General features: G+C 44.1%; 1 protein-coding gene and 1 pseudogene across 1 annotated transcript in view; one reads left to right on the forward strand and one right to left on the reverse strand.

Moving 5' to 3' along the window:
• LOC126184749 (diacylglycerol kinase 1-like) overlaps positions 1–26,787 on the forward strand; it is a 356,241-nt gene that overhangs the window by 309,694 nt on the left and 19,760 nt on the right. The window contains exon 16 of the mRNA XM_049927288.1: positions 14,576–14,757. Coding sequence (XP_049783245.1) covers positions 14,576–14,757 — 182 coding nt within the window. The remainder of the gene's footprint in view (positions 1–14,575; positions 14,758–26,787) is intronic.
• Positions 10,492–10,609, reverse strand: LOC126186054 (5S ribosomal RNA; annotated as a pseudogene).

Genomic DNA, 26,787 nt, shown 5'->3' on the forward strand with positions numbered 1-26,787 from the left:
CCCCTGATTTCCTTAAATCGCTCCAGGCAGATGCGGTGATGGTTCCTGTGGGAGATCACGGTCGATTTCCTTTCCCATCCTTGACACCACCCCAGCTTATGCTCCGTCTCTAATACCCTCGAAGTGGACGGGACGATAAACGCAGTCTTCCTTCCTTCCTTCCTTCCTTCCTCCTCTACCGAGTTGCTTCTTGTTCGGATGCTTCCTTCGTGATGCGTGTTTTTTGTCTTAGAGTGTATATTCTGTCTTTGATTTGTTGCAATTCCTTACGATTGTCCAACGATGTACTCTACACAACAAAAACGCATGTGAACCATATTATAATCCTGCTGCTCCTATGTGCTAAATCGTCTGTGCATATTGAGATATGGGATATCCACTATCCAGCATAGCCCACTGTTTTTATTAGTTAAATATTCCTCTGCTAAAAACTTAAAATGTTTCAAGTAGGATTGGTTTAGAACGTCTAAAACGCATTATGCACGCTGCACACAGAAAAAGAAACTGAAATTTGAGTGTTTCAGACCACACCATAAGATTTTTTCAACCTTATATAAAGATTATCCACTCAAGATTCCATTCTGCAGATGTATATGACATTTGCTCTCACATCTATAATGGTGGTAAAATTCCGGAGACATAAGAGGTTTCCATCAACCATTTTTGTCCACATCCCATCCATTTGGCGAAAGCTACAGAACAGTTGCTGTGTTGCGTCCACCGAGACTATAAAAGCATAACATTCTGCACCTACCAGCCATTTGTGGAAGCTTTAACACTTTAATTCATCTTAATGAATTTATAAAGTGGAGCCACGTGCGTGTTCTCTGACTAAAGAACATGTGAACTACGTCGTTTCTGTGGCATACTTGTAAGCAATTTGGGTAGATAAGCTACTTGTTCATTACAGTTTATATGTGGAATCGCGTAAAAATGCAAAGCAAGCCGTAACACTTGAGCACTTTCTGCTTATAAGAAGGACGAGTGGAGTTTAACATGCCGCCTACATCGATATCATTAGAGACACAGCGCTAGCTCACAGTGACAATGGTATAAGGTGGTATTGACCTGTATCTTGATCTTCACACCGTGTTAATCAGCTTCGCCATCAGATTCCTCAACTGCTTCCCAAGTCATGTTTTTTGTCTAAAAACGCAGGATAAATCTCTGATCATGAATGACACAATACGATCCTGTGCTCATTATAAAATGTACCGGGTGATCAAAAAGTCAGTATAAATTTGAAAACTGAATAAATCTAGGAATAATGTAGATAGAGGGGTACAAATTCACACACATCCTTGGAATGACATGGGGTTTTATTAGAACAAAAAAAAAATTACAAAAGTTCAAAAATGTCCGACAGATGGCGCTTCATCTGATCAGAATACCAATAATTGGCATAACAAAGTAAGACAAAGCAAATATGATGTTCTTTACAAAAAAAAAAAAATGGCTCTGAGCACTGTGGGACTTAACATCTGTGGTCATCAGTCCCCTAGAACTTAGAACTATTTAAACCTTACTAACCTAAGGAGATCACACACATCCATGCCCGAGGCAGGACTCGAACCTGCGACCGTAGCAGTCGTGCGGCTCCGGACTGAGCGCCGAGAACCACTAGACCACCGCGGCCGGCCGTTCTTTACAGGAAATGCTCAATACGTCCGCCAACATTCCTCAACAACAGCTGTAGTCGAGGAATAATGTTGTGAACAGCACTGTAAAGCATGTCCAGAGTTATGGTGAGGCATTGGCGCCGGATGTTGTCTTTCAGCATCCCTAGAGAAGTCGGTAGATCACGATATACTTGCGACTTAAGGTAACCCCAAAGCCAATAATCGCACGGACTGAGGTTTGGGGACCTGGGAGGCCAAGCATGACGAAAGTGGCGGCTGAGCACACGATCATCACCAAACGATGCGCGCGAGAGATCTTTCACGCGTCCTGCAATATGGGGTGGAGCGCCATCCTGCATAAACATCGTACGTTCCAGCAGGTGTTTATCAGCCAGGCTGGGGATGATGCGATTCTGTAACATATCGGCGTACCTCTCACCCGTCACGTAGCAGTTCTGCTGTCCAGCGCCATCTGTCGGACATTTTGTGAACTCTGTTTTTCTTTGTTCTAATAAAACCCCATGTCATTCCAAGCATGTGTGTCAATTTTTACCTCCCTATCTACATTATTCCGTGGTTTATTAAGTTTTCAAATTTATTTATCAAAACACACAATATCTATAGTACTAAGTACACGTTGTGCTACTGTCGCAACTTAATTGTTCTATAGCAGTAAAAAAATTCACATGATTCGCACGCATACTGGTAGTACAGATAATCAAAGCACGTAAAGATTTTTTGTATCACATTACAAAACACAAATAGCGCTACCGATGATTTAATTTACAGCTTAAAGTGCAATTGTCGATGGGAATAGTTTGATCTTTGTACCAAAGTGAACAATACATTCCCACGTCTAAAAAATCTGAGAAAACCTCGTCTAAGTTCATCTTAAACCGATGTCAAAGTAATCCACACATTATAGCATTCCCCATGCTAGGCTAAACATATTTATCTTGCAAGCTTCGTATCAACGATAGAATCGTCTGGTAGAAGCGTCATGGAACTTCCAGTGCTGTCTGTTGTAGACGGTAACAACCGTAAAACGTCCCTTTAACTCAAAATTCTGTGTGTTTATTATACTGTATTGGGAACAGAATGAGAAGAAGTGTGGATTACGTCCGTGCTAGCGTCAGTACAATTCTTTCGCTGTCGCTCTATTTGTTTAAACGGTGGTGGTTGTCCTGCATTTCGATAGTATTTTAGCGTTGCAATCTTCATATAGGCATAGACCGTACCATCGCCTGAAAAAAGCCTTACGGAGCTTCCACTGTTATCTGTTCTAAATAGTACCGACTCGTAACTGCGGTTACATCAGCCGATTTTGTCCCGTAATATTCTGTTACGATGCTCATTCCAAAATATTCCAAAATGTTTTTACACAGAGGGAGCAGCAGTGCCGATCGGGTAAGCATGAGGAAGCAAATTGCGCGTGTCCTTCTCTAAGGAACCATCAATCCTATGTGATGAGATCGCCATACAACACAGCAGTAGTCCAGAAGGCGACTGAAAAGTGTGGTGTACGTAGTCTCTTTAACAGATTTACTGCATCATATAAGCTCTTTAAAACATCACGTATAATTATTACTAACATAACAAACAAACTGGAAAGTTATTATACAATGCACAAATGACTGTTACTTTTAGCGAAATAGATGACATCTGTGTCCAGTTGTTTAATACGTTCCACGTATTAGGTACGTCTAAATTCGTGACGAAAATTAAACATGAATGTGCAACTGTGCTATTAAACATAGCACACATATTCTTTATGTGAAAGAACATTGTAACAAGCGAAGGCGACTTCTGGAACAACGCAGCAAGACTGTCGGTGGTCAGTCCCTGCATACAGTGTCTGAGACAGACGTTGCCTCAGGCCGGTGATACAATGGTTCACAGACATTAATATGCTGTCGAAAATTTCCAGCATGTTTACCGCATCCTGCACATATCAGTGCATGATCTAAAAATACATCGAACATGAACTGAGCCCCAGTTTTAATGACGAACAGGAAAATTGGATTTTTACAAGCATTTATCGAACGATAAACGTATTTAATATTCTGTGGCTGTGTGCTGCAGGGGTAATTCGCGTGTGAAAGTAAAAAACGCACCCCTGGCACGAGGGTGTGGGTTGGGATGGAAATCGCATCTTGCCGCCAAGGCTACGTGGGGAAGGGAGAGGGGGGGGGGGAGGCAGACAAGAACCCTAAAAAGTTTTGGTCATATGTAAAATCGGTAAGCGGATCTAAATCCCCTATTCAGTCACTCGTTGACCACGATGGCACCGAAACAGAGGACGACCGAAGAAAGGCAGAAATACTGAATTCAGTGTTCCGAAACTGTTTCACTGCGGAAAATCGTAACACGGTCCCTGACTTCAGCCGTCGCACGGACGCCAAAATGGAAAATATTGAAATAAACGATATCGGAATTGAAAAACAACTGCTATCACTTAGTAGCGGAAAAGCATCCGGACCAGACGAGATACCCTTAAGATTCTACAGTGATTATGCTAAAGAACTTGCCCCCTTTCTATCAGCAATTTATCGTAGATCGCTGGAAGAACGTAAAGTACCTAGCGACTGGAAGAAAGCGCAGGTCGTTCCCATTTTCAAGAAGGGTCATAAATCAGATGCGAATAATTATAGGCCTATTTCGCTTACGTCAATCTGTTGTAGAATAATGGAACATGTTTTGTGTTCTCGTATTATGACGTTCTTAGATAATACAAATCTCCTTCATCATAACCAACATGGATTCCGCAAACAGAGATCATGTGAAACTCAGCTCGCCCTATTTGCCCAAGAAATTCACAGTGCCGTAGACACTGGCGAGCAGATTGATGCCGTATTCCTGGACTTCAGGAAGGCATTTGATACGGTTCCGCACTTACGTTTAGTGAAACAAATACGAGCTTACGGAATATCGGACCAGGTTTGTGATTGGATTCAGGATTTCCTAGAAGAAAGAACACAACATGTCATTCTTAACGGTTCAAAATCTGCAGATGTAGAGGTAATTTCGGGAGTACCGCAAGGAAGCGTGATAGGACCTTTATTGTTTACAATATACATAAATGACTTAGTTGACAACATCGGTAGCTCCGTGAGGCTATTTGCAGATGACACGGTTGTCTACAAGAAAGTAGCAACATCAGAAGACTCGTACGTACTCCAGGAAGACCTGCAGAGGATTAATGCATGGTGCGACAGCTGGCAGCTTTCCCTAAACGTAGATAAATGTAATATAATGCGCATACATAGGGGCAGAAATCCATTCCAGTACGATTATGCCATAGGTGGTAAATCATTGGAAGCGGTAACGGCCGTAAAATACTTAGGAGTTACTATCCGGAGCGATCTGAAGTGGAATGATCACATAAAACAAATAGTGGGAAAAGCAGGCGCCAGGTTGAGATTCATAGGAAGAATTCTAAGAAAATGTGACTCATCGACGAAAGAAGTAGCTTACAAAACGCTTGTTCGTCCGATTCTTGAGTATTGCTCATCAGTATGGGACCCTTACCAGGTTGGATTAATAGAAGAGATAGACATGATCCAGCGAAAAGCAGCGCGATTCGTCATGGGGACATTTAGTCAGCGCGAGAGCGTTACGGAGATGCTGAACAAGCTCCAGTGGCGGACACTTCAAGAAAGGCGTTACGCAATACGGAGAGGTTTATTATCGAAATTACGAGAGAGCACATTCCGGGAAGAGATGGGCAACATATTACTACCGCCCACATATATCTCGCGTAATGATCACAACGAAAATATCCGAGAAATTAGAGCAAATACGGAGACTTACAAGCAGTCGTTCTTCCCACGCACAATTCGTGAATGGAACAGGGAAGGGAGGATCAGATAGTGGTACAATAAGTACCCTCCGCCACACACCGTAAGGTGGCTCGCGGAGTATAGATGTAGATGTAGATGTAGACCTCGTGCGAGTGTCATCGGGATTCTTTCACTCGCAATCCAGACCTGTAGCTGAACTTGTAGAGCCCAGTGAACTGCGGTGGCCGGTTGACCTCTGAGCGTGCGCTGCCCCGTGCAGGGGTAGCAATGTCTAGCGCGACCGAGACACCACTTGTAGAGTGTTCGTTTAAGTAGATATGACTCTGACACGCTGCTACACACATGTATGGGGGGGGGGGGGGCAGTGTAACGGATAAACATAACAGCCCAATGCCTTAAAACATGAGGTCTATCAGTATAATTTGTTTAATAAATCAATCCAACAACTCCACAGTGTAATTGTTACAAATCAAAAGTGTGATTGCTTTCAATACATTGTAATTTGTTTAAAAATAAGCAATTACGGACTTACACAGTGTAATTATAAACGTCTACATCTTCCTCGAATATAGACCAAGTGTGTTACAGCACTCTCTACATTTTTCACAATTATTTAAATATTAAGTGCGTCGAAATTAGAGATAGACGAAATTTAAGCAGTAGCTTGTTCCCTGAAACTTCTGGCTCCACTGTCAGGTGGTGTAGCCCAGTTGCGCTACATTTTTTTTAATCATATAAGCTAGCCGTTACTGATGTGGAAGGGACCTTCACCCCAGTGGTCTCAGAGCGTAAGGGGATGGGGATTCGTTCAGGGGCGTGGAGGAGGGGGAAGATATCCTTTGTCACTGTGAGAACTGGCCTGTAGATGGGCGAATCCTTTCTCTGTGCCATAAACTGTGAAAGACAATTTAGCCTGTTGCACTGTCTAGGATCTGCCATTTTGGATTGTGATGTCATAGGGGCCACCATCTTGGATTGGCCTTGACCTTGGGGAAAGTGGTAGGGATGCCTAAAATACTCAGGTTAGATAGGATCTTGGCTATCAATTGACTCAGACACGCTTACAGCAAGTGCGGGTCGTTTAACACACAAGAACTCCTCTCGGGCTACAGTTAATTCTGCTGTCAGCCAGAGGGCTGGGGACTGGGTGACAGCAAGGTAATAAATCAACCTGGACATAGGGTGCAGTCCTAATGTGTCTTGGAAAAAATCTGGCTACCATGCAGACTTTCTAGTATCCCAACCAACAGAACAATGACTAATCTCCGATTTTTTAATGTACCACCATTTTCCATAAGCGGCTTAGGGGTGTGGGAGAGGGGGAGAGGTGCGTGCGAGAGAGAAGGGGAGGGGCGGTGGAGATCTGGCTACAATACAGCCTATCCTAGTATGCCCAAAACCACCCCACTACAGCGAAGTTCCACCATGTCACAACCAGCACTCCCAACATAACACTACACACATGTGACCCATAGCATGTAGCTTATAGCGTTAGTAAACATGTAGCACATTAACAAAAAAACTTATGGAATTCAATTTTTATTTCGATGTATTTGTATGTAAATATGATACACCTATGTAGTAACTATAAATGCTAGTCAGTAAGACTACAATAAGCAAAAAATGCAAACGAAACTTATAGCAATTAATATAGCCACTGAAACCTTAAAAATCCCACAGCTGCTAATAACATCATGCTCACTAACTTTAACAACCTCATCTTTCAAACTCCACAATTGTTTTATACCGTTATATTCCTTTTTTCATTTATTAATTTTACTAATTTTATTGATCTATTACTTTTGCCCACAATTAGAACTAAGAATGTATTGTAAAAACAAAACTGAAATAAATTATGAATGGGTAGCGCTATTCTGATAATACAACTTTTTTTTCATGAAATGAGGAATGGTGGCACCCTAAGTACTTACATATACAATAAGAACTAAAGTCACAAAGTGACTTCTCGTCTCAGGAGCACAAACTGGTAAAAGTATTTTAAAACAGTTCCTTATTAGGAGCACCTGAAGGTGGCAACAAGTGAGCTTGCCGAAATAGTGCGACATTTGGACGATAAACTCCTTCATTCTGCTCATTAGAAAATATTGTGGATGACGAAGAGAAAACACACAGATGTAAATAAGCTATAGATGCATATAAATTTATTTGTTGGTGTTAGTCGTCACATTGGTAACGTACATTGCTTTTGCACCATGTGAATCGCATGAAGATATGGTACCAAACTAACATTTAGTCTTCAATAAATTTATGGGGAAATTTATTTCATTGGATTTCTGAAGTATTGGTTCTTCATCTTTTAATTTTGATCCATATCAGTGTCAGAAAAGGCAGGTCAACTTTATAATTCAGTGAATACGTGAGTGGGTTTTAATTGCATCCTTGCATTTAGAAATTGAGCGATTGTTCATGCGTACTTCGAATTAGCACCCGAATTTATTGTTGAATGCAGCCTTCGACGCTGACAAAAATCGAAAAATTAAAATGGAACACGTCTTGTATCGAACCCAACAGCCCAAAGGTTGCTAGTCGAGCAGCATACACGGTTTTATTTACAATTTTCATTTCATGAATATAAAATTTCACACAGTGAAATTAAAATAACAGCAAATAAAATCGCTTTCTAAATAATTTTGAACATTGTAACACATTGACACTGTTCAGTATCGATATATTGACGGTACATCTACTTGATACGCACCTTCATTATATTCTTTAGGAAGGGAGTCTATAAATGTTGTGAATTGGCAGGAGCCAATTCACGGAGATTGGAGGAAGCCGAAAGGCACGCGAGTAAGCTCACGCAGGCTGGCATGAGGTCTGGAACAGGTCAGAGAAATAAGACTAGCAAAACAAGAGTAACTGGTAGAATACTTAACTTTAATCCACAATTGTAGAACATCTCTCTTGATGATACATAATTTGAATCTCAATATAAACGGGTAAGGGCGCCTTGCTAGGTCGTAGCAAATGACGTAGCTGAAGGCTATGCTAACTATCGTCTCGGCAAATGAGAGCGTATTTGTCAATGTACACTCCTGGAAATTGAAATAAGAACACCGTGAATTCATTGTCCCAGGAAGGGGAAACTTTATTGACACATTCCTGGGGTCAGATACATCACATGATCACACTGACAGAACCACAGGCACATAGACACAGGCAACAGAGCATGCACAATGTCGGCACTAGTACAGTGTATATCCACCTTTCGCAGCAATGCAGGCTGCTATTCTCCCATGGAGACGATCGTAGAGATGCTGGATGTAGTCCTGTGGAACGGCTTGCCATGCCATTTCCACCTGGCGCCTCAGTTGGACCAGCGTTCGTGCTGGACGTGCAGACCGCGTGAGACGACGCTTCATCCAGTCCCAAACATGCTCAATGGGGGACAGATCCGGAGATCTTGCTGGCCAGGGTAGTTGACTTACACCTTCTAGAGCACGTTGGGTGGCACGGGATACATGCGGACGTGCATTGTCCTGTTGGAGCAGCAAGTTCCCTTGCCGGTCTAGGAATGGTAGAACGATGGGTTCGATGACGGTTTGGATGTACCGTGCACTATTGAGTGTCCCCTCGACGATCACCAGTGGTGTACGGCCAGTGTAGGAGATCGCTCCCCACACCATGATGCCGGGTGTTGGCCCTGTGTGCCTCGGTCGTATGCAGTCCTGATTGTGGCGCTCACCTGCACGGCGCCAAACACGCATACGACCATCATTGGCACCAAGGCAGAAGCGACTCTCATCGCTGAAGACGACACGTCTCCATTCGTCCCTCCATTCACGCCTGTCGCGACACCTACTGGAGGCGGGCTGCACGATTTTGGGGCGTGAGCGGAAGACGGCCTAACGGTGTGCGGGACCGTAGCCCAGCTTCATGGAGACGGTTGCGAATGGTCCTCGCCGATACCCCAGGAGCAACAGTGTCCCTAATTTGCTGGGAAGTGGCGGTGCGGTCCCCTACGGCACTGCGTAGGATCCTACGGTCTTGGCGTGCATCCGTGCGTCGCTGCGGTCCGGTCCCAGGTCGACGGGCACGTGCACCTTCCGCCGACCACTGGCGACAACATCGATGTACTGTGGAGACCTCACGCCCCACGTATTGAGCAATTCTTCGGTACGTCCACCCGGCCTCCCGCATGCCCACTATACGCCCTCGCTCAAAGTCCGTCAACTGCACATACGGTTCACGTCCACGCTGTCGCGGCATGCTACCAGTGTTAAAGACTGCGATGGAGCTCCGTATGCCACGGCAAAATGGCTGACACTGACGGCGGCGGTGCACAAATGCTGCGCAGCTAGCGCCATTCGACGGCCAACACCGCGGTTCCTGGTGTGTCCGCTGTGCCGTGCGTGTGATCATTGCTTGTACAGCCCTCTCGCAGTGTCCGGAGCAAGTATGGTGGGTCTGACACACCGGTGTCAATGTGTTCTTTTTTCCATTTCCAGGAGTGTAGCTTCGCTAGCAAAGTCTGCTGTACAACTGGGGCGAGTGCTAAGACGTCTCACTAGACCTGCCGTGTGGCGGCGCTCGGTCTGCAATTACTGACAGTGGCGACACGCGGGTCCGACGTATACTAGCGGACCGCGGCCGATTTAAAAGCTACCACCTAGCAAGTGTGGTGTCTGGCTGTGACACCACTATAAACACTTTTCCTTTGTAGCACCTGTATGTTGTTGCTGTCGCCACGTTTCGGCTGTAACTGTACTTTTTCTTTTTGTGGTGAATTTGTTCTTGAGTTCGATAATTTAGTATTGCATAATTCCTCTGAAGAATCTTGCGAAATTTTTCCTAATGGTTCTGTATTTTGTTATGCTCCAAAGTAAAAAAACAAAAACTAAACTCCCTTCGAACAGGCCTTGAAAGACCCTAACGGCACTGACCGACCGCCGTGACATCCTCAGTCTATAGGCGTCACTGGATGCGGAAATGGAGGGGCGTGTGGTCAGCACACCACTCTCCCGGCCGTTGTCAGTTTTCGTGATCGGAGTCGCTACTGCTCAGTCAAGTAGCTCGTCAATTTGCCTCACAAGGGCTGAGTGCACCCCGCTTGCCAACAGCGCTGGACAGATCGTGTGGTCATCCATCCAAGTGCTAGCCCAGCCCGACAGCGCTTAACTTCGGTGATCTGACAAGAACCGGTGTTACCACTGCGGCAAGGCCGTTAGCTATGTTCCGAAGTTATGTAGTACCAAAAGTCCTTCAAGTTTGTATCGTTTCACCTCGATATCATGCAGTACGTACAGTTGTTGAGTAACCAGTAGTACGTCTTCTTTTTCATTTTCACGTGCAGTGTCTTGTAGGCAACCAGTACGTCTTCGTGGTTATAGTGCTAGACGGTCTCCTCATTATAACAGCCAGGTTTTCCTTCGTTCATTTCTATACCATCGGTACTACACAACTTAACAATCTGTGCCGTATTGTGTCTTGAATCTTGCATAGCAGACACATGAGTGAAAAACTAAGCCCTACTTTGAAGAATTTGTTATTTTTGGTTATCATTCTGTATAGCACAAAAGAATTAAAACCATTAGATGCCAATGGGCATTCATTTAAAACAATGGGGAAAGTTTAAAATTGGTACCAGACCGGAATTCGAACCCAGGTTTCCTGCTTACTAGACAGATTCACCAACCAGTACGCCATCTGGACACAGTGGTCATGGCTACTGCACTGACTGCCCCAGCATGCCTCCCGTCAGACCCAAAGTCTCAACCTATCCACACACTACTGATATGTCCGCCCCAGTAGCTGAGTGGTCAGCGTGACGGATTGCCGTCCTCCGGGCCCGGGTTCGATTCCCGGCTGGGTCGGAGATTTTCTCCGCTCAGGGACTGGGTGTTGTGTTGTGTTCATCATCATTTCATCCCCATCCGGCGTGCAGGTCGCCCAATGTGGCGCCGAATGTAATAAGACCTGCGCCGAGGCGGCCGGACCTGCCCCGCGAGGGGCCTCCCGGCCAATGACGCCAAACGCTCATCATCATCACTACTGATATAGTGCCCCTTGCCCAGTATCCTCATTACTCGCGACATTTCGCCGAGTCCCTCAAGAGTTCGACCTTGGTGAATTTGCACTGAAGAGATCAAAGGCCGTTCTCGCCATAATTATATGTGTGGTGTCAGACATGTCCTATCTATACAGCACTCTGTACTACATCGAGCGACCATTCCAACTGATTAAAATATTGTGTTTGTTAAGAGAGATTTACTTTCAGTTCCTGTTTTTGTGTGAATTTTGAATTTTGTATGGGATCGGTAGTAGAATTTCACTATACAATTTGAAAACTGTTACGTTCCGGATTATGGTGGTATGGAAATAGCTGTGTTCTGTAAAGAAGGTTCAGAAGTGTTGCAGGTGACAGTCGATAGCTCGTACATTATCTGGCGCTTCTTTGGCGTACAGTGCTGTTTGTTTGATTAAATAGAGTCTACGGGTTTCTGTAGCGCTATTCCGTAAATACAACAAATTTTTCATGAAATGTACAATGGTGGTGCCCTAATATCCACTAATCCTAAATTTCAATTTCCATATGCCATTCGTAGGACTTTTTGTGTCATTTTCATTATTTCGGGTTTTTGTGCAAACAAAGCGTCAGCCAATAGAAGCAGTCACTTTTACAAGGATAATGGTCGTGTCATGGTATTACTGTTGATGAACAAATACAAAGCGTAACTCATATTTAGAGACATATACAGAACTAGAGGTCTCGTTTGACAAAGATGGACATGTAGACGACAGTGGCTTTACAATAGGAACAAGCAAGGAATTTGCGTGAAGTAATTTATGGAAACAACGAAAAACCTAAACCAGAATGTCTGGATTGAGCGTGGACACTCTATCCCCACAAATACAGAGCCAGTCTGTTTGAAACAGCGCAATCTCATTCGGTTTATCGCTAGTGTGCAATACTGTTTCACAAAGATGTTATTTAATAATGAAAAAAATAGTGCTTCACTGGTCTTTCACTTCTCAGTCCCTGTCACCGCACACACTACACAAACTACTTACACATGAGAATGTTTCGTTCACATTTTGTACACCGCAACTTTCTGTTTTCTTGCCTGAAACTCTGAGTCAGCGTGATGAGTGAGATAGTGAGATGGATAAATTTAACATGTTAGCCTCATCCACTGCAGAGCTTTGGAATAATATTTCAAGGGGAAGAGAAGCACTGTAGCGAGAAAGAGAGGTGTGAAACGACAGAGATATTTTATTCTAATGCCATTTACCTGTGTTTCATTTTTTAACAAGCCTCTAGTCTGTCTTAGCTACGTAATCCTTCACCGTGTCGAATGTATTGCTTAACAGGTACGTTTAACTGCCATTTTAAATAACTTCATTTTAGTAACCTAAAATTTTAGTGTTATTCAGTGCAGCGCTTTAGATTAAAGTTTTCAGAAAAGAAATAAAAAAAAATATACTGCGAAGGGAAGTGTCAAACGATAGAAATGTCTTATTACTATTATTGTTATTTTTATTTCTGTTATAATTTATTTACATTACATTTTTACCAAACCCCTATTCTACGCTATCTAAGTTATCCTTCACTGTTTAGACTCTTTGATTAGCAGGTACTTTTTAATTTTCTTTTTCACTAAGTTTCTTTGAGTAAACTGAGATGCTGGTGTTATCCATTGCAGGAGATTTTCAGTAAAAGAGAAATGAACCTTTCAGTGTGAAACTGTGATGTAAAATGAAATATATTTTATTATTGTTATTTACGTCTGTCACATTTTTTTCCAAACCCCTAGTCTGTGGCATCTAAGTAACATTTCACTGTGTGGAATGTATTGCTAAACTTATAATTTTTTACTGTCTGTTCAGATAAATTCGTTTTAGAAATGTCTTTAACGTACCTGATATTTTTATTGGGGCGGGGAATATGTGGGGTATCTCAACACTACGAAAACCGATGTCATTTTAATGGCCGATAGACTTATCTCCTCTAGTTTCTGAGAACGGTATATCCTGACCGGAGGCCCTCCAGGTGAACGGCTTTAGAGTGAGATACCTGGCAGGTAGCAGGGGTAAAATACAGGGATCGAAAGGTTATTTACAATTTGTTCAGAAACCAGACGGCATTTATAACAGTCGATGGGCACGAAATGGGAACTATGATTGAGAAGGGGGTGAGACAGGGATGTCGCCTATCTTGGATGTTATTCAATTGGCACATAGGTCTAACAGTAAAGAAAACCAAAGAAAAATTTGGGAAAGAAATTAAAGTTCAGGGGAAAGAATAAGAAAAATATTGAGGTTTGCCAGTAAAATTGTAATTCTATCAGAGACGGCTAAGGACTTGGAGGTGCAGTCGAACGAATGGACAGTATCTTGAAAAGAGGATATGAGATGAACGTCAACAAAAGCAAAACAAGGAAAATAGACTTTAGTCGAATTAAATCAGGAGATGAAGAGGGAATTAGATTAGGAAACGAGACACTAAGGCTAGTAGATGTGTTTTGCTATTTAGGCAGTAGAATCACTGACGAGGGTCAAAGCAGAGAGTATATAAAATGTAGACTGACAGTTTCAAGAAAAGTGTTTCTGAAGAAGAGAAATTTGTTAACATTGAATATCGATTTAAGTGTTAGGAAGTCTTTTCTGAATGTATTTGTCTAGAATGTATCTTTGTATGAAAGTGAGACGTGGGCGATAAATAGTTCGACAAGAAGAGAATAGAAGGTTTTTTCAAAGGGGGTGTTACAGAAGAACACTGAAGATTAGATGAGGAGAGCATGTAACCAATGAGAAGGTACTGTACAGAATAGGGGAGAAGAGAAATTCGTGGCATAATTTGACTAAAAGAAGAGACCGGTTCTTAGGACTCATTCTGAGATATCATGGGATCACCATTTTAGTATCGGATATCAGAGGGGAGTGGTCAGTGGGGAGGGAGGGAGGGGGGGGGGAAGTGTAGAGGGAGATTAAGAGATGAACACAGTAGGCTGGTTCAAAAGGAAATAAAAAGGTTGGCACAGAATACAGTACCGTGTAGAGCTGCATCAATTCAATCATCGGACTGAAGGCCACGACAAAACAGCAACAAATAGTAGCATCTTTCCGTTCTCCGATCCCCAACCCCCAGGACAGACCTAGTGCATCTCTGCATGACGTGCGCGCTGTGTGTTGCAGACATCGGCGACCGGATGATTGAGGTGATCGGGCTGGAGAACTGCCTCCACATGGGACAGGTGCGCACGGGGTTGCGAGCGTCTGGTCGCAGGCTGGCGCAGTGCTCATCCGTCATCATCCGCACTCGCAAGCGCTTCCCCATGCAAGTAGATGGAGAACCGTGGATGCAGCCGCCCTGCACGGTACGTATAACAAAAACGAACACTTCCTACACAGAGTAGCAGGCCACACCAACTACTGGGTGTTTATAATGTAAGTGCAACTACTCGCAGAGTTCCAGTGTGGGCTGTAAGTATCGTGTGGCAGCGATACATGGCAGATATTTCAATGCGTTAATGTAGAACCTACTTACGCTGCAAATAAATTAGTTCCAATTGTGGCCGTATGGTGCAAATCTGCGCTGTGAATGCAAGAAAGACGTATGGAAATGAGTCCATAAGTAGGAACGGTATGTGGGCAGAAAAGGTCAAACAAGTAAGAAATGCATAGTATGATTGTCCGGCCATCCTGATTTAGGTTTTCCGTGATTTCCCAAAATCGCATCAGGCAAATGCCGGATGGTTCCTTTCAAAGGGCATGGCCGACTTTCTTCCCCGTCCTTCCCTAATCCAATGAGACCGATGACCTCGCTGTTTGGTCTCTTCCCCCCAAACAACCCAACCCAACCACAGTGTGATTTTATTATTAACGGCCACTTACGCAATTTGTTCAGTATGAGCACCGGATATGTCGACGAGATGCTGTACAGCGCAGGATTTGCACATGTGTTCAAAACTGAAATTAATTTTTTCCCAGCGTAATTCGAATGCATGTTAACGCATTAGCGTAACTGCCAAGTTTCGATGCCATGTGGTAATTCCAGCGAGCACTGGACCTCAGTGAGTAGGTGCACTTTAATTTTCAACGAAACGAAAAACATAAATCTGCAATTGGCTCGAAAGTAACTAAGAAGAGTCGACCAAGTTCCCAGGTAGATGCCGTGTTTCTTGACTTCCGCAAGGCGTTCGATACAGTTCCTCACAGTCGTTTAATGAACAAAGTAAGAGTATATGGACTATCAGACCAATTGTGTGATTGGATTGAAGAGTTCCTAGATAACAGAACGCAGCATGTCGTTCTCAATGGAGAGAAGTCTTCCGAAGTAAGAGTGATTTAAGGCGTGCCGCAGGGGAGTGTCGTAGGACCGTTGCTATTCACAATATACATAAATGACCTTGTGGATGACATCGGAGGTTCACTGAGGCTTTTTGCGGATGATGATGTGGTATATCGAGAGGTTGTAACAATGGAAAATTGTACTGAAATGCAGGAGGATCTGCAGCGAATTGACGCATGGTGCAGGGAATGGCAATTGAGTCTCAATGTAGACTAGTGTCATGTGCTGCGAATACATAGAAAGAAAGATCCCTTATCATTTAGCTACAATATAGCAGGTCAGCAGCTGGAAGCAGTTAATTCCATAAATTCCTGGGAGTACGCATTAGGAGTGATTTAAAATGGAATGATCATATAAAGCTGATCGTCAGTAAAGCAGATGCCAGACTGAGATTCATTGGAAGAATCCTAAGGAAATGCAATCCAAAAACAAAGGAAGTAGGTTACAGTACACTTGTTCGCCCAATGCTTGAATACTGCTCAGCAGTGTGGGATCCGTACCAGATAGGGTTGATAGAAGAGATAGAGAAAATCCAACGGAGAGCAGCGCGCTTCGTTACAGGATCATTTAGTAATCGCGAAATCGTTACGGAGATGATAGATAAACTCCAGTGGAAGACTGCAGGAGAGACGCTCAGTAGCTGCGTACGGGCTTTTGTTGAAGTTTCGAGAACATATTTTCACCGAGGAGTTTAGTAGTATATTGCTCCCTCCTACGTATGTTTCGCGAAGAGACCAAGAGAATAAAATCAGAGAGATTAGAGCCCACACAGAGGCATACCGACAGTCCTTCTTTCCGCGAACAATACGAGACTGGAATAGAAGGGAGAACCGATAGAGGTACTCAAGGCACCCTCCGCCACACACCGTCAGGTGGCTTGCGGAGTATGGATGTAGATGTAGATGTAGAAACACCTAGATCCATATCTATAATCCGCAAATTACTGTGAACTGTATGGCAGAGGGTACGTCCAGTTGTGTCAGTTATTAGGATTTCTTCCCATTCCATTCACGTATGTAGCTCACGATGAAATATTGTTTGAATTCCTCTCTGCGTGCTGTAATTATTCTGATCATATCCTCACGATCCCAATGAGAACGATAAGTAGAGTGTTGTAGTATACTACCAGAGTCATCAGTTAAAGCCGATTTTGTTAGTAGATTTTCTCGGGAAGTTTACGTCTATCTTCAAGACACTGCCAGTTCAGTTTCTTCAGTATCTCTGTGGCACTTACCCACAGATCAAACAAACCTTTAACCATTCGTGCTGCCCTTCTCTGTATACGTTCTTTATCCCCTGTTAGTCCTATTTGGTACGGGTCCCACACACTTGAGCCATATTTTAGAACTGGTCTCACGAGTAATTTGTAAGCAATCTCCTTTGTAGACTGACTGCACTTCCTCCGTATTCTACCAATAAACCGAAGTCTCCCACATGCTTTACCCGCGACTGAGCCTATGTGATCATTCCATTTCATATGCCTACGAGGTGTTATATCCAGGTTTTTGTACGAGTTGGCCGATTCCAACAGTGACTCACTGATAGTACAGTCATGGGATACAACGTTTTATCGTTTTGCGAAGTGCACAATTTTACGATTTTAAAGCGAGTTGCCAATCTTTTCCCACTTTGAAATCTTATCAATATCGGACTCAATAGTTATGCAGCTTTTTCAGATACTACTTCATTATGGATAACTGCATCACCCGCAAAAAGCCTGAGGTTACTATTAATATTGTCCGCAAGGTCATTAATATCAACGTGAACAGCAAAGTTCGCAACACCCATCCCTGGGGCAGACCAGAAGTTGCTTCTACATCTGACAATGACTCTCCAACCAAGATAACATGCCTCGTCCTTCCTACCATAAAGCTCACAGTCCAGTCATAAATTTCACTAATACCCCATACGATTGTGCTTCTGACAATAAGCGTAGATGGGGTACTGAGTCAAATGATTTTCGGAAATCAAGAAATACTCCATCTACCTGACTACCTTGATCCATAGCTTTCATTATGTCATGTGAGAAAAGTGCCAGTTGGGTTTCACATGATCGATGTTTTCGGATTCTATGCTGGTTAACACGTCAAAACTGATGCAGCCGAATCCGGCCAATGATAGTGGTTAATTAGAAGAAACCACTGAATGCTTTCACCATTCTCGACTGCTCACAAGAAGGTTGGATCAGATGTAGCGTGTGCCTCAAGTAGATTCACAATTCGTGTCCAGGGGTTGACAGTGAGGACGAGGTTATCCTGTATGTGCACTCTACGTGAAGCATAAACATTTAATCTTTGTTTACCATTTATAACTAATTTTTGTATGTGAAAAGTATACAAGATATTAAGATTTTTTATTTATGACTAATCTTTGCATGTGGAAATAAATGACAAGGCGGAAAAAATTTTTGTCATGGCAGGCCGTCAACCAGCCACTTAGCTGCTTTATTTCTTAACTCCATGCTTGTTACCATTAAACTGCCTTTGTGTTGCAACTTCGAGCTCATGAAGGCTTTAACCACCAATATGTCGTTATGTGACGTTTAAATATAACAAATAGTACCAAGAACGACGTGTTTCGATAAATATTCAATGTGCCGTTGCATTGCAATGGCATACCTCCACAATACGCAAGCTACGATACGAAAAATATCAACTTCAGAATCCGATACGGTGTCTCCTACGTACCCCACATCGAACGTTGACTTCCGCCGCCATGCGGCCCGTTGTATTGTCATCTTGGCAATTCCTCAGGTGGCCGACCGTAAAGTTGAGTACTAACCACCGCCTTGTGACAGAGTTGTTAAACCTATAATAGCTATATAAGATTTTGATAAATTCAGCAGAAACTGTCCTGAAATCAACCAGTGTTAAAATGTTTGTTCCATGCCTGTCCATGGCATGTTTCATGTCTGGACTCTCTTTGAGTAATGCAGTTGCACTATCATGCGTTTTAGAAGGCCTGATTGGAATTTGTTGTGGATGTAATAAGTTCTAAGGAAATACGTCAGCTTTTCAGGAACAATATACTCAAAGTAAAGGTAATACGCTGATCGACTATTAATCACCTAGTGGTTTTGGGTCACCATTCCCGAATATTCGTGAAATACACTCCAAGACAAACAAAATGGCGCTCTGCGAAGGAATTATCCGAATAGAACGAAAATAGGTAGATGTGATGTACATGTACAGACAGATAAACGAATTGGATGATATATTCAAGAGAAACATCTTCATAGATCGAGCAAGTCAAAAAGTCGTTGGTCGGCCTCTGGCCGTTATGCAAGCAGTTATTGGGCTTGGCATGTGTCTGGAGGCGCCCTGGACGGCGCTGGAATACCAACATGAATGTCGCTCGCCGTACGGTCCGACAACCAGGAATGGTGGTATTGGGTGCCATTTCTATTTATAGCAGGGCCTTTTTGCTTAGGAGAGTCAACGAAAAACCCAAATTTGAATTACCGGACAGGGATTTGAAACACCGTTCACACGAATACGAGTCCAGTGACTCACCACTTCGATTTCACTATTATCTTAATTTTCTTAACTGAACACGCTACATAAATTTAAACTGTGGTACTCCTATTAAACTGCAGTTTAACGTATCAGTCCAATTTTCTCAAAAGATCCGTTAGTCCAGCCAACGAAGGAAGAATTACAGGAAAAAAAATCGTGCGGACGCGAATATTTGTACAGTGGTAGGGCGAGCGTAATAAATAATGTACTGAATCATACTAAATCTCCTGAGCGGTGGGATATGAGCCTGGGGTGGGGGAGGGGGAGGGAAGGGGGAGAAGCATCTAGTGGAAATGTTTCCCGTTACAAAATTAAACTACATTGAATTTCTTACAAAAATGGTCCCACTCATTTTTGACTAGGACACTGTCCAGTTACATCAATGTGAATAACTATCGAAAGACTAAATAACCATGTTTTGCAGCACGAGACGTGTAGGAAGGCAGTAAAGAGAGTCAATGAGGATCTGGAAGGTACCGATAGGGATGTCTAGCCATGCACTAGGTTCCTCGCTTGAGGAGCCATGGCACGAACAGGCCGATCGAGGCAGCCCCGCGGATTCTCGATTGGGTTTAAATCCGGCGAGTTTTGTGGCCTGGGGAGTACGATAAAGTCATGCTTGTGTTCTTAGAACCATTCACCTACGCTGCGGGCTGTGTGACAGGTTGCATTGTCCCGTTGGTAGACACCACCGTGCGGAGGAAAAACCAACTCTACGTAGGGGTGGGCATGGTCCCCAACAAAAGATGCGTATTGATGTTGACCCAGTGTGTGTTCCAGAAGAACGAGACCACCCAAGGGGTGCCAAGAAAACATATACCAGACCATAACGCTTCCTCCTGGTTGCACGGTGTCAGCTTCCAGACGTCTCACGCCGTACATGGCAACGGTCATCTGTCCGATGGAGCATAAAACGTGATTCATCTGAAAAGGCCACCTCCCGCCCTCTCAGTGGGCGTCCAGTTGCGCTACTGGCATGCAAATTCACTGAACAGTCATTGAGGAGACACTGTTGGTAGCCCCTTCGTTCATCAGAGTGGTCAACTGCTCGAAGGTTCCATATCTGCTCGCCTTTACACATTTCCGCAGTCGTCATTCAACCCTGTCATCTGTGGTCTGTGGTGCACCACAGTTGTCTTCGCACCAGTTTCGGGAAGCGCCATTTTGACATGCGAAACGTGAACAATTCACAAACGTAGTCGTTTCAGAAATCCTTCCACCCTTGCCGATAGCCAATGATCATGTTCTTTCGGACGCCAGATAAATCGCTCAATTTCCACATTACGACAACGGCTGCACTGTTTTCCGCGTACCCCCAACACGGTTTATGTACCCTCCACTGCCAGTGCTGCCACCTGCCGTCTCTGTGTGGCTATTGCACGTTGACGTCGAACATAGGCGGTGGTCACATATACTATGTGATCAAAAGTAACCGGTCACTTGACTGAAAATTACTTAAAAGTGCGTGGCGCCCTCCATCGGTAATGCCGGAATTCAGTATGATGTTGGCCCACCCTTAGGCTTGATTACAGCTTCCACTCTTGCAGGCACACGTTCAGTCAGATGCTGGAAGTTTTCTTGGGGAATGGCAGCCCATTCTTCACGGAGTGGTGCACTGAGGAGAGGTATCGTTGTCAGTCGGTGAAACCTGGCACGAAGTCGGCGTTCCAAATCGTCCCAAAGGTGTTCTATAGGATTCACGTCAGGACTCTGTACAGGCCAGTTCATTGCAGGCATGTTATTGTCGTGTAACCACTCCGCCACAGACCGTTCATTATGAACAGGTGCTCGATCGTGTTGAAAGATACAATCGCCATCCCCAAATTGCTCTTCAACAGTGGGAAGCAAGAAGGTGCTTAAAACATGAATTTAGGCCTGTGCTATGATAGTGAGCGCAAAACAACAAGGGGTGCAAGCCCCCTCCATGAAAAACACGACCACACCACAACACCACTACCTCCGAATTTTGCTGTTGGCACTACACACGCAGGCCGACGACGTTCACTGGGCATTCGCCATACCCACACCCTGCCATCGGATCGCCACATTGTGTACCGTGATTCGTCACTCCACACAACGTTTTTTACACTCTTCAATCGTACAATGTTTACGCTCCTTACACCAAGCGAGGCGTCGTTTGGCATTTACCGGCGAGATGTGTGGCTTATGAGCAGCCGCTCGACCATGAAATCCAGGTTTTCTCACCTCCCGCGTAACTGTCATAGTACTTCCAGGGGGTCCTGATGCAGTTTGGAATTCCTGTGTGATTATCTGGATAGATGTCTGCCTATTACACATTACGACCCTCTTCAACTGTCAGTGGTCTCTGTCAGTCGACAGAGTAAGTCGGTCTGTACGCTTTTGTGCTAAATGTGTCCCTTCACGTTCCCACTTCACTATCACATCGTAAACAGTGGACCTAGGGATGTTTAGGAGTGTGAAAATCTCGCGTACAGACGTATGACACAAATGACACCCAATCACCTGATCACGTTCGAAGTCCGTGAGTTCCGGGAGCGCCCATTCTGCTCTGTCATGATACTTAATGACTACTGAGGTCGCTGGTATGGAGTACCTGGCAGTAGGTGGCAGCAAAATGCACCTAATATAAAAAACGTATGTTTTTAGGGGTTTCCGAATACTTTTGATCACATAGTGTACCTGCGGGTGTTTTTCACAAAGTATGTTAACACTACGTGGAATACAAATATGAATTACTAATAGTACTAATGTATGAAACTCGTATGGCTAGAATCTACGGAAATCTCTGCACATTGTTCTAAAATTCTAGAGGGAAGCTGATTCTTAGTCATTCTGTATGGCAGTTGTAGCGTTCTTCTACGAAAGGCGACTTTTCCCACGAAGAGTGCCGCTCGCTTTTCAGTTTACCGACAGACTATATGTCCCCGGCATTTCCTGTCCATTTCTTTATGTAGGTAGACGAAACAACTTCAATTAGCTCGTTTTTATGCAACTGAGCTATTGTCAGTTACCAAGTGAGTATTTATTTGCAGTTGTTAAATGAGCTAAATTGTAAAAAAGTTCAACAGCTTGAAGTTGTCGTCTCCCATCCACACTGAAAAGCCTGGCGCAAGTGTAATATGCTGTCAATCTGTATTCAGCAGTTTTGATTTCCTTGTCTTCACTAACAGTGGCTGGAACAGTTTTCGCAACTTGAGGGAATCAAATGCATCACGCCAGCCTTAGCTGTCCTAAAATATGGAGAGACGTAAATTGGCTCCCTCTGGAACAGACGTAAGTCACCTAGGTGTTACGGAATGGCTCTGAGCACTATGGGACTTAACTTCTGAGGTCATCAGTCCCCTAGAACTTATAACTACTTAAACCTAACTAACCTAAGGACATCACACACATCCATGCTCGAGGCAGGATTCGAACCTGCGACCGTAGCAGTCGTGCGGTTCCGGACTGAGCGCCTAGAACCGCTCGGCCACCACAGCCGGCAGGTGTTACGGAACTTGAGTTATTTCACCGTAAGTGAAACAACCCATCACAGCAGATTAATGTTCTAGGCTTGAACATATTCAGTCCTGTTCCACAGATATACAGGGTGTTACAAAAAGGTATGGCCAAACTTTCAGGAAACATTTCTCACACACAAATAAAGAAAAGATGTTATGTGGACATGTGTCCGGAAACGCTTAATTTTCATGTTAGAGCTCATTTTAGTTTCGTCAGTATGTACTGTACTTCCTCGATTCACCGCCAGTTGGCCCAATTGAAGGAAGGTAATGTTGACCTCGGTGCTTGTGTTGACATGCGACTCATTGCTCTACAGTACTAGCATCAAGCACATCAGTACGTAGCATCAACAGGTTAGTGTTCATCACGAACGTGGTTTTGCAGTCAGTGCAATGTTTACAAATGCGGAGTTGACAGATGCCCATTTGATGTATGGATTAGCGGGGCAATAGCCGTGGCGCGGTACGTTTGTATCGAGACAGATTTCCAGAACGAAGGTGTACCGACAGGAAGACGTTCGAAGCGATTGATCGGCGTCTTAGGGAGCACGGAACATTCCAGTCTGACTCGCGCTGGGGAAGACCTAGAACGACGGGGACACCTGCAATGGACGAGGCAATTCTTCGTGCATTTGACGATAACCCTCATGTCAGCGTCAGAGAAGTTGCTGCTGTACAAGGTAACGTTGGCCACGTCACTGTATGGAGAGTGCTACGGGAGAACCAGTTCTTTCGGTACCATGTACAGCGTGTGCAGGCACTGTCAGCAGCTGATTGGCCTCCACGGGTACACTTCTGCGAATGGTTCATCCGACAATGTGTCAATCCTCATTTCAGTGCAAATGTTCTCTTTACAGATGAGGCTTCATTCCAGCGTGATCAAATTGTAAATTTTCACAATCAACATGTGTGGGCTGACGAGAATCCGCACGCAATCACGTCATCAACACAGATTTTCTGTGTACGTTTGGGCAGGCATTGTTCGTGATGTCTTGATTGGTCCCCATGTTCTTCCACCTACGCTCAATGGAGCACGTTATCATGATTTCGTGCGGGATACTCTACCTGAGCTGCTAGAACATGTGCCTTTACAAGTACGACACATCATGTGGTTCATGCACGATGGAGCTCCTGCACATTTCAGTCGAAGTGTTCGTATGCTTCTCAACAACAGATATTGTGGACGGCTGTGATACAATACGCCATTCTCCAGGGCTGCATCAGCGCATCAGGGATTCCATGCGACGGAGGGTGGATGCATGTATCCTCGCTAACGGAGGACATTTTGAACATTTCCTGTAACAAAGTGTTTGAAGTCACGCTGGTACGTTCTGTTGCTGTGTGTTTCCATTCCATGATTAATGTGATTTGAATAGAAGTAATAAAATGAGCTCTAACATGGAAAGTAAGCGTTTGCGGACACATGTCCACATAACATATTTTCTTTCTTTGTGCGTGAGGAATGTTTCCTGAAAGTTTGGCCGTACCTTTTTGAAACACCCTGTGTTTAAAACCACCTTGCAAGATATGCTTTGCATATGTGGTAAGAGGCTTCACTCAGTGCAGCCCACTCTACAATTCCTGAATGGAAGGCGTTTATGCAGCCTACCAGTACCACAATTAAACGTGAGGGAAATGCAGTAACTTTCTGCTCATTGACTGATTCACCACCAGGTCACTGTGACATTGTGTATTGTGTGTATTGAACAGGGGACCTAGAAACGACGGAGAGGCTTCGTCCCGCCGTGGCCCTCAGTAGTTCACAACCCTACAACAGGCCACAGCACTCCACCAGCCCCACCGCCGACCCACACCGAACCCAGGGTTATTGCGCGGTTCGGCCCCCAGTGGGCTCCCCCCCCCCCCCCCTCCCCCGGGAACGTCTCATACCAGACGAGTGTAACCCCAAATGTTTGCGTGGTAGAGTAAAGCCGTCGGCACACGGACCGTGCATCCGAACGTTGAGCGTTGTGTGTGCCGAGTTTCTGACGTCATAGCGTGGAATAGCACGTTCAGGAGCCTTTCCGAACGTGCAGAGCAATATCTGGAATGTCAGATATTCTGAGCGTGCGTGTGAGCGTTGACCAATGAGATGGCACAACGCCACTACGTCACACACACGCCGTTCCCCTTCAGTACAGAGTTGTGAGGCGCCATATTGGCATTCATTTCAAGCCTATATGTATATATGCCGTTTCTGAGAACCAGCAAATTGAGAATCAGTAGAAAACACGTTGTTAGTTGTGTGATTCGATCCAAAAAAATAATGAGAAACATCATATTCATGGCAAAAGAACTATTGTAACTTGCGTATTATGAGAGTAGGCTATTTGAAGGCAGCGACACACTGAAGATCCACCCAAAACGCATTGTTCTTGGTACCATTTGTTATTATTAAATTTCAATTAGTAAAATAACTATGTACGATTAACGATTTTAGTAAAGGTAATATAATATGGACCCCAACCATATTGTTGGTTTAGCGTAATGAGTAGCGTCTCTGTTTGAAAATCAGTTTTTGTTGGGGTGGTGGATAGCGTCGTAACACTCCCAAATTTTTTTCCTAACATTCGCCTTTTTATTAGGTTATGATACTTTATTATTAGTTTAATATAAGTATATGCTGTAATATTTAATGTTATGTAAATATAAGTTCATCTGTTTTTGAGGGGTGTCTTTGTTCGATTGGCTTACTCTATAGGACAGCTTGCGCTACTTGTATAAAGATATTTTGCTCCTTTTTCTTTCACGCTTCGTAATTCATATGTTGCAAAGATTCTGCTACTGGGTAGGAACAGTGATCAAGTAAGACTAACCTTGGGGTTTTACTAAAATGTGGGAATGATGAAATAATGTTTATCTTATGCGGAGAAGTATTCCAAATTTGTACCGCACTGTTTGTAATGGAACTTTTGTAAGCCTGTGTTCTTATTTATTGGACATGGTACTTTCCATTACGTGGACGATGGAGGAAATGTGCGTTTTAATAGAGCTAACGTGGGAATTTTACGCGCGCCCGTTGAGTAAACGGTGTGATTTACGAACTAGAAACATCCCTCAACTGCCGCTGGAGTGCGTTGCGATCGCTTATACCACGTTGGGACCCACGTACCGTATGCGCAAGTCGCATCGTTCCTGAGCGTTCAGCAGCACGTTGAACTTGGCACGCTCAACGTTAACGTTCGACAGCACGGTCCGTGTGCCGACGGCTTAAGTATAGTGTACGCGAACGTGGAGGCAGTGTTTGCGCAGCAGTCGCCGACATAGCGGAACTCAGGCGGAATAAGGGGAACCAGCCCACATCCGCCGAGGCAGATGGAAAACCGCCTTAAAAACCATCCATAGGCTGGTCGGCACACCAGGCCTCGACACTAAACCGGCGGGCGGATTCGGGCTGGGGACCTGCACGCCTTTCCGCTCGGGAGGCAGAGCGTTAAGTCGGTGGCACACGGACCGTGCTGTCGAACGTTAACATTGAGCGTGCCAAGTTGAACGTGCTGCTCAACGCTCAGGAACGATGCGACTTGTGCATACGGTGCGTGAGCCCCAACATGGTATACGCGATCGCAATGCACTCCAGCGGCAGTTGAGGGATGTTTCTAGTTCGCGAACAACACTGTTTACTCAACGGGCGTGCGTAAAATTCCCACGTTAGCTCTATTAAAACACACATTTCCTCCATCGTCCACGAAAGGAAAGTACCATGTCCAATCAATAAGGACACAGGCTTATAACAGTTCCATTATAACCAGTGCGGTAAAGATTTGGAATACTTCTCCTCATAGGATAAACATTATTTCATCATTCCCACATTTCAGTAAAACCCCAAGGTCAGTCTTACTTGATCACTGTTCCTACCCAGTAGCAGAATCTTTGCAACATGTGAATTACGAAGCCTAAAAGAAAAAGGAGCAAAATATCTTTATACAAGTAGCGCAAACTGTCCTGTAGATTAAGCCAATCGAACAGTCACCCCTCAAAAAAAAAAAAAAAAGTGCGCTTATATTTACATAACATCAAATATTATAGTATATACTTATATTAAACTAATAAAAAAGT

Source organism: Schistocerca cancellata, chromosome 4 (assembly GCF_023864275.1).
Source record: "Schistocerca cancellata isolate TAMUIC-IGC-003103 chromosome 4, iqSchCanc2.1, whole genome shotgun sequence".
NCBI lineage: Eukaryota > Metazoa > Arthropoda > Insecta > Orthoptera > Acrididae > Schistocerca > Schistocerca cancellata.